The following is a 9,651-nucleotide window of genomic DNA, read 5'->3' on the forward strand; positions in this document are numbered from 1 at the left end:
GAATTCTGTCCCTTCTGTTTCTGAGATAAATTCACTTTGAACAGCAGGAAATCACTTATCAAATGAAAACAAATTCAATTTCGTACAACTATAAGTCTTGAAGTCTTGAAAAAAGTAAAAACTTACTAGAATATAAGGAAACATTTTGGTCCCAGTGGCACAGTCAAAGTAGGTTTATAGTAAGAAATGAATACGCTTCAAAAGGAAGTCATACCTTAATCAATGTTTATCAGTACATATTCAAAATTGAATCATGAGTCTTTCACTTGCATGAGCAAATGATATAATATCAAGGTTTAAATCAAGATTATTTTTGTCCTGATGTAGAAAGTTTTATTCGTGTTACTGGTAAGGATTCATATCTATGTTAGTGTTTTTTACAGCTTGTTTTATTTGGAGGTCAGTGGTTCTAGCCAAGCGCAAGGTGGTGCCTAAACTAATGCGACGGCTGGAAAGCTTTCGGATGACAAACAATTGTGTTCGTGTGAAGTGAAACCCAAACAAAACAACGAAAATAAGGTATATGAAGCAACCTCTATATTAAATATGTTATTATAATATGTGAAAATACCCTTTCGAAGCATAGAAGGCAACCAAATGTTAAAACATGTATGATGTAGCATATGAAGTAACCTGTATGCTTAAGTCGTTAAAAAAGATTGGTTTAAAAGAAACACAATACCCTTAATATAGGCTTTAAAGTTTTTAAATGGTCAGACCTTCAATTAATGTATTTCTTTCAAGCGTTATATATGACTGTAACATTCAAATACTAGAAAAACGGAAATATAATGTATTATATCAAAACTTATGAACTGTGTTAAATGATATCAAGCCTTTAATCCGATCGAAATTAATATAAAATATGTAATAATTGAAATGCATCCAATATTGTACAAGTGAAATGCTCTAGTTTCCAAAAATACCGTCTCTGTGAAAATTACGTGTTCAGTCCGACAGCTTAACATGTTGGTAATAAAACTGATGTGTTCCTTGTCTAACAACTAATCAGTTCTTTCGGAGATTTCAAAACAAGTATTTCAACATAGATATAATATGTGTTAATGTGAAAGAAGAACATTAAACAACAGGCTGTCAAAATCCAGTTCAGATCAATGATGTAAACAAAATTTTCTGCAAAATACATTTTGATTAATACTCAATATCTAAACTGTATACGAAAACAAGTCAGTGGTTCTAGCCAAGTGCCCGGTCATGCCAAGGCCAATACGTGAAAGCTAGAAAAGTGGCGCATGATCTACTGTGGTCATGTGACACTAAGTCCTAAGAATGAAAAAAAAAATCCCTCCATATTAAATGTGTAAATAAAATATGTGAAAAGATCCTTTGGAAGCATAAAACGCAACCAAACGTTAAAACAGGTATGTTGTAGCATCTTATTAAAGATCCTTTAAAAGATCGCATACGTAATTTTATATATACAAAGTCAAATGTTTAGCCACCGCTTCCAGGTAGCGTGGGTTCGATCCATGGCCTCGTCATATCAATGACGTGTAAAATAGTACTAGTACCTTCCTCGCTTGGCGCTTAGTATAAAGAGGATATACTAGGACTGGTCAGCCGGGTTTCAGCATAATGTGACTGGGTGGGGTATCATATAACGTGTCTACGACGTGATATTTTAGTGAGACACTAATATAATGTGGGGCATTGTGCTAGACACCGCCGTTTAAATGACATCTACAAAAGCAGACAATCCATCTGATCGAATTTACACTTGGCTGCATGAATCTCTTACTTACTCATGGAAAGGATTCAAACAGAATTATACATTAAAAGGAGATGTTCTGTATTGCGTGTATCTCAACTAAAGCTATATCCTTTTTGTTTCAGATTAAGCTATTTTGGCGGTTTTGGCCATAACGCTTCCACTGAATAAAGAATATCGGCAATATTTCCATCTAACATGTCATCACCTAGTACTTTAATTACTGTCTCTTCAGTAATTGGAGCCATTTCTTCGTCATTTCTCGTTTCTGACAACATCTTTCTCATTGTCATTAAACTTTTGCTCTTCTTGCGCGAGTTTACGTTCAATAAGTCTGCGATATTTGCATTGTAATTTCGGTATGTCATACAGCTTTGATTTTTACGCAGTGGTGGTCTAGGTCGATTCGTGAAAGAAGTTTCTTCTATACTATTTATCAAAAATGAGTCTGGACTTACAAAGTTATTATCCATTTCACTCTCAATACTGCCGTTACCAAATACTTCATTGTGGGCGTCACTATCGTCAGAATAATCTATTGTACTTTGGCGACTGAGCATTGCCCGTCGGAATTTTGTTTTAGGATGTGACAGGTCTTCTCTGCACTTTGAAGTGTCACTGTTATGAGAACTACCACTAGAATCTAAAGAATGCTGAGGGACTGGAACCTCTAAAGAACTCTGACGTACTGATAGAGCTGAAGAAGCTGAAGGAGGTGTACTTTGCTCAGGTTTGTCGGCACACATCGTTGTCAAATGCGCAACTGCGGATGAGGTTAGGTCCGCTTCATCGTTTTCAGCCATTTCGACCATCCAAGCTAATAGCTTATCGTAAGAGTCCGGTGTGGTTCCCTTAAACCTTTCTGTCGGAATGAGTCGGTCGTCTGAAACTATAAAACAAAATTGATGTACATTTTAGACAAATTTATCTTATAACGAGAAGCATAAAGTTTAATGTACGTCTTACATGAGTTTTATTGAATATATTACAGTGTCTATTCGAGCTGTATGCAGTTGTTCTTTTTTGTAAGCTGTTCGCTATAGCAACTAGACGATAATACACCTTATTAGACACAACGACGGTACTATTTGAGATCATGTAGGAGAGACATCAAAGATTCCGTACAGCGGGTCAATACAGCCAACGGCGGTACGACACCATACCTTAAGGCATTGCCTACAGTGGCGGCCATTTGACTCAAAATTTTACATGCAAATTTTCATAAAAATAAAAGATGACTAAGTGGTAACAATAAAGTCAATAAATTTGTCATAATTATGTTTTAAATATCTATGTGAACATATGCAAGTAAAAGGATGTGCATTTCACTACCTGTATTATGCCTTTATTCAATATTTTTCTATGACAAAATTTTGCAATTTTACGTGCAGTCAAACTCAATATATATTCAATACATTTCAAAGATAATTACAGCCAATTGTAATGCAGACTGTGAAGAATAAAGTCTTCAGAAATTATTTTGAAATTTTACCTGATTACTGAACTATACACAAAAATTCCAACACCATCAATTTATCCAATTTGTGTTATCTGTTCACACATAATTTACATGTATATAAACAGGTGATATATGAGAATTAATGTACTATTGCTTATAATCCTGGCACAACCTTATTGGGTTACAGTAATACAGTGACAAAACAGAATAAATTTTAAATTAAATTGTAACATATGTAGTGTTATCTTTTTGCTGTATCAATAATGCCAAGAATCACGGACAACATATTTCGAACATAATAATCCCATACATGGTAGTTGCACAGTATTACAGTTTATTGTTACTATGCAAATCATTACAAAAATTTGTGTCTTTGTAATATAAATTTTATAATAGTTTGCAGTTTATGACTAAACAACAAATAATTTCAGTTATAAATTCAATATTTTGGGGTAAACTTTCGGTCTAAACGAGACTCAAACATTTTACAAGCGGCATATGTACTATAAATCATCATATGCTTCTTATGTTGATGATAATTTGACCAGCTGTTAAGGCTTTAGTGCAGTTTTTAAGAGAAAAATACTTGGCCTGAAAATATGAACTGACACTGAGTTGTGACTGTGGCGATGCTTTAACATTACAATACAAATATAGTTGAAATATTTCACCTTTCCTATGCATAGTACACCACGACAGTGTGTATTGGCTCATTTCCTTAAGTGATATCGAGACGTGTCGAGTTATTAAATAATTTGGTATCATCTATAAAGATCTCTCTTGCAAAAAGCATTATTTATTCAGCAGTAGCGTTTGATTCAGAATATAACACAGATACATCATGTTTTCGGCGACGCCGTCTAAATTCGTTTTCGTTACCTATGCCACGTGACTTCAGTTTGCAAATCAAACTACTCGATAACGCATTATAGATAATTTATCAAAATGGAAGATTTATGCAACACTCTGCCTGGTGGGACGAGAGTGTCAATTTCTTTCACTCTGTTGATTGTGCTACGCTGAGTGAAATGTAGATAAAAGCGTTTATCCTAAACGACGCTGTTCACAGTTTTAAAGCTAACTTTGGCTCAGTATATTTAGTAAGAATATTGATATATCTCAAAATGATAAGTAAGTTTAATAATTAATATGATAAAAACCTGTTCAAATACCAACATATATCAAATTAAAGAAAGAATACGGTCTGCGTAACACATGAATAAGGGTGTGATAAGAGTCTTTTATGTAGAGAAGTGCTTTTTAAAAGATTTTCCTTGTTACAATTGTCGTCTGTATATGAAAAGGTGTCTTGCTTTTGTGACTTATTCAGATTGCATATTAAAATGAGTACTTGTTTGCTTTGATATATTTGTTATAAATTATCTAACTGATTTATTATATAAGAATATTTTTCTTTAGTATGGTATGCAAATATTGAACTCAGCTGAAATCTGTTTTATTATATATATGCTTTGTAATGACTGAATCTCATTACACTGAAATGAAGGTACGCTGCATACAGTTTATCTATGTGATATGACTACGGCCAAACTTTGCTTATGAAACAGAAATAATTACAATTGTATGTTTTGCTTGACCTTCACTTTTTATAGGTGTGACGTCATTGTCCAAAGATTCATGAATAGCGAATATGCATTTGTTAAAGCGGGATCAGTTGTCCTATTTTAGAAATAAATAAAAATAATAAATAAAAAATCCTTTAATTGATTTTTTCTCATGTATTCTAATCAAACTTGATTTGTAGCATCTTTATTAGGCCCGCAGCCAACTTTGCTCAGCTGGGACATTTGGCCCCTTTTAGGGGCAGTTAGAGCTAAAATTAGAAATGCCTTTATACAGCGTCTCATGAACAGCTTGGTGGATCTTTGCCATACTTGGCCTGGAGCATCATTATAAGGTCCTCTTCCAAATTTATTTATATAGGAACTTGGGCCCAATTAGGGACCACTATAGCTAAAAGTAGATATGCCTTTCTTCGCATTAACCACTAAAATGTAATGGAATTTTATCAAACTCGATGTGTAACAATATCGTAAGGTCTCCTGCTATTTTGTTACAAATGGGGATAGGGACCAATTTAGCTAAATATATAAACACGTTTAATGACCTCTTCTCATGAACCGCTTCATGAATCTACATCAAAGTACTGCTGTAATTATTCGTCTAAGGATAAACGAAACAAAATTGCAACCCTACGAAACCTTTGCGAAAAATTAAAAGAGAACCATTTAAATTGTTAAAGTGCGGTGTTTAGTTTTGCAATTTGAAAAATGTTAGATGAAAGATGAATGTTAGATGAAAAATTCATAAACTTCTTTTATTAATACAATTCGCCGACCATCATTTTTAAAGATATTTCTTGTTATCCATAATGTCATTTAGAAAACTTAAATTTGGTAATAAAACGGTACTGAACATTAATAAGATAATCACATTTGCGTCAACATGTCTATATTGCGTGTATATTCCTATCACTCAAGATAACTACGAATCAGCTTTGATTGACGTTCCGATAATATCGATGATGCCGACTGATAGCAGTTATTATGACAAATTAGAAATGTTCTTTCCTATTTATAAAATTTTGCATTCCGGATAATTTTGTATCAGACTAAAAAGTGGAAAAACATATTGTGATAACGATTCACGTTCTTAATCTGTGAGATAACAAACTTGTGCTGCAAAAGAAAGATGTTTCCTGTTTCAGTTAATTGAAATGGTACAAAAATGGGATGCATTCAAATAAATAAATGAAGATAACAAAATATCACTTAAAGTTACAAAATGTTGCAATAAGAAACTCGAGAGCAAATGATATTGAGATATACCTAAACAAAAACAATCTATCATATCCTTTGATTTTTTGTAATAAATAGTGTAACATCTCGGCGTAATGTAAATGTATTGACCTTACACTAAAACTATACACAGTTCAACAAATCAGCAAATATAGGCACGCTAATAAACATGACTGCGAAGAAAATATACACAGTATTTGTTGAAACACAACTTGGCAAATTCATGACATATTTTAGTTTTTTCTTGATTCGTTGTTCAATGGAAAAGGAATTGTTCGTAAGAAATTCAAAGCATTCTAAAACCAATTATACAATATTTGAATCATTAAAGTAAATGCATAAAATATTTAAAGAAAGTACACACAAATTGATGCATATGGTGCTATCATTAGTATTCGCGGGGAACTATCTGTCGTGGATTTTGTGGTTGCGTGGACCACAAAAAAATGCGTTTTCTAAACCATGTCATTAAACTATTAATATATTGTAATATATTTATCTGGAATTATGATAATCTAAGACCACCCAAATATACTTCCTTACTTGTTACAATATATTCGGTAATAGATGATGCAGATACTCTAATTAAACTCAGCCGTTCATCGATAAAAGTATCCGCATGAAATGCAACATCATGAAATCGTGTTCGTAACATTGAATATATGAAATAACAAGAATTTATATAACACAACAAACGGTTCGGATGCATTGCTCTATATTACATAATTCACTTCTTGCTGCTGCTCAGAATGTAAACATTGCTGACTGGTCTAATCCTTGAACGTTTTCATTTATTTTTCTTAAAGTTCCTACTGAAAAAAAGGGGTACCTAGATTTTAATTAATTTGTAAGTCTTTGTCGTTCGTTTTTGGACAATATAAAGTCAGAGTTATATTTGCATTATTTTTATAGCTGTGCTAGTTTAATCTGAGTTTCATAATACTATTTAATAGATAAAAGGTAAGGGTAGATTTCCCGGAAGCGAAGAGCACCCGAATCACAGCCATAGAGTCATACATCGTAAGGAAGGTCCGTAAGAAAAAGAAAGTGTAACGGAAAAATATAGCAGACGGATTGCAAAGCCATTCTATATCTTTTAAGAAAGTGAAACATATAGCAGACAAGATGAAATTCTAATATTTATATCTACTTAAATTTCTATTAACAATCGATGGCAAATTTATTACCTGACAGTTCGTCCTTCGCTTGACCATACCGACACTTGAGTCCCCGTGTTTTGCGATTACAACGTTTACTTCCGTGATTTCCCATTTTACACTGTGTTAAACCTACATTAAAAATTTACAGTTTTATAATCGTCTGAAAACTGAAAAAGATATTCAGTTCGTTTCCTTTGCAAATTCTGCCTCACTATTGGCAAAGACAATTATATATTTTTTCTCCTTTAAATTAAATTTTTGGGTCACCTTGTCGTCTGTGTTTTCCAAAATACATGTAGTTCTAATTTCCAAGGAATTCCTTTCACTAAATCAACTATCAAATGTTTTCTTTGTTGTTTTTTGTTTTGTTTTTTTTTTTCCTAATAAATGTTTATTTTATTATCTATGTTGCACACACGTAACTTATTTTGGCGTTTACCTTACAACCAATATTGCGGGTACTCTCTGTATCGCGCATACTGCTTGATACCGTGATGACTGATCGCGTGTTAATATCCTCCGTTAGCAGGCATACACGAAGTGAGTAGATAGATAGATAGAATGTATTGTTGTAACATAGACTTTATATCATAAAACAGATACAAATTCAATGTCAACATTATAAATGTGAACATTAACGTGCAATTGTAGAAGGCAAATAATCAATACAGGAATTCCATGAAGCCTGTAGCTTTGTTAGCCCCTAATTTGTTCATATATTTAGTAACAGTACCCTTTATAACAATCAACAATGCGTAGTTATTAGGTTTGACACCCTTTTACAATGAAATGAGATACAAAATTTCTACCAAATCTCACAAACGCATTATTTGTGGAATCGATACTCAATGGAAAAATACGCCTGTTTTTCAAAGCTCTATTAAACCAATTTGACATCAGATTAAATCTTTCATTAAGCCATGATCTAGTAGTCAAACTGTCGTGCGGCAATCTTTAAAAGCAGAAAAAAAACGTTAATATACTTTTATTGTATTAATATACAGATATTAGGCATAAACTGCAGCAGCAAGCCAAAGTGCAAACGCACTGCATAAGACAGAATATATTATAATTTATTTTGAAAAAAGGTCGTATTACTTTAACAGGAATTTATCTGATGAATTGATCTTTGACCGCATACTACTATACAACGGTTTTTGATAATTTCACCGGACAAAACACAATTAAGCGGGGGAAAAACGCGACTTTATTCTGAGAAAACGTATCCCTGGCAAATCAATGTGAAGTAAAAATGCACACGCATACATAAGAAACAACAATGTATATTTAATTAGTTATTTGCCCCTGCAAAACAGTCAATGTTCAAAATAATTCATATCAATTTCAAAAAAAAATTATCCCAGAGAAGACTGCCAAGGGACTTGCCAAAGATGCAGCTATTCTGTATTAACATGAAAACTATAGTATGTTAAATTTTATAATTATTGATAATCACCTTACCAGAAACCATACCTGAGATACACATTTGTATGTTGAAGTGCCACGAAATTATTAGTTCATTTACATTTTGAAACGTCAGTTTAGATCTTTTACAAAATAAAAACACTTATGAATGACATGTAGTTATTTTTCTCTGGTCCATGTTTTATGCAAGTCTTCTTTGAATGAGAACAACAAAATACAGGTGAACCTTGCTAGAATAAAAAGACCAGGACAGTCCCATGTAATTTACTTACTGCTTCTCCTCGCATATTCATGTTTAAAGAATGAGCGTGCAGCTGACCTGTTCACATCTTTTCGACCCACCCGCTTAGCTCAATAGGGAGAGCGCAGATCTAAAGATCGCAGGGTCGCAAGTTCGATCCCAGGTCGGGCCGTATGTTCTCCGTGGCGATTTAATAAAATACTTTGTGTATGAAAGCATTCATTCTCCACCTCTGATTTATGTGGGGAAGTTGGCAGTTACTTGCGGAGAACGGGTTTGTACTGATACAGAATCCAGGAACACTGTTAAGATTAACTGTCCGGTTTGTACTGATACAGAATCTGGGAACACTGTTAAGATTAACTGTTCGCCGTTACATAACTGAAATACTTTTGAAAAACGGCGTTAAACTCAAAACAAACAAACAAACATCTTTTCGTTCTACCTAAAATTGTTGGACTAACTTTGACCTTTGCCATTATTTGTTTCGGGACAATGCCGAACCTCTGATGAATGATGTAAACTACTAAACCGTTAAAAGGTAAGGGTAGATTTCCCGGAAGCACAGGGCACAGCAAATACAGTCATCGCCATACATCGCAAAGTAAGCCTGCCACAGAAATTGTAACGGACAGATATGTCAAACGACTTGATTAAAGTCCATAACAAGTATATTTTAATTATATGCAAGATATAAGGATTTGGATAGGGTAGAGAAAAGGTTGGATGGAGGATGGGGCTTGAACAAAAACATATATAGGAAATAAATTACGCTCTCTTGTGATTTGGGGGTAAGTGTAACATAATGTAGTATTACG

The 9,651-nt window shown here is 33.4% G+C and overlaps 1 protein-coding gene across 1 annotated transcript; it reads right to left on the reverse strand.

The window, feature by feature from the left end:
- Positions 1-250: 250 nt before the first annotated feature.
- Positions 251-7,619, reverse strand: LOC123542952 (uncharacterized). Its single transcript, XM_045329008.2, has 2 exons — positions 7,195-7,619; positions 251-2,618 (listed from the first exon to the last, which is right to left on the reverse strand). Exons 1-2 carry the CDS (start codon positions 7,277-7,279, stop codon positions 1,861-1,863), a joined length of 843 nt encoding a protein of 280 aa, XP_045184943.2. The 5' UTR covers positions 7,280-7,619; the 3' UTR covers positions 251-1,860.
- Positions 7,620-9,651: the final 2,032 nt, after the last annotated feature.

This window comes from Mercenaria mercenaria, chromosome 1, assembly GCF_021730395.1.
Source record: "Mercenaria mercenaria strain notata chromosome 1, MADL_Memer_1, whole genome shotgun sequence".
Classification (NCBI taxonomy): domain Eukaryota; kingdom Metazoa; phylum Mollusca; class Bivalvia; order Venerida; family Veneridae; genus Mercenaria; species Mercenaria mercenaria.

Bases quoted from the DNA above. Each gene is read 5' to 3' on its own strand.
- LOC123542952 (XM_045329008.2), bottom strand. From the start codon at position 7,279: ATGGGAAATCACGGAAGTAAACGTTGTAATCGCAAAACACGGGGACTC. The intron at 2,619-7,194 runs GTAATAAATTTG...TTTGTTTTATAG, and splicing joins AGCGAAGGACGAACTGTCAG to TTTCAGACGACCGACTCATT.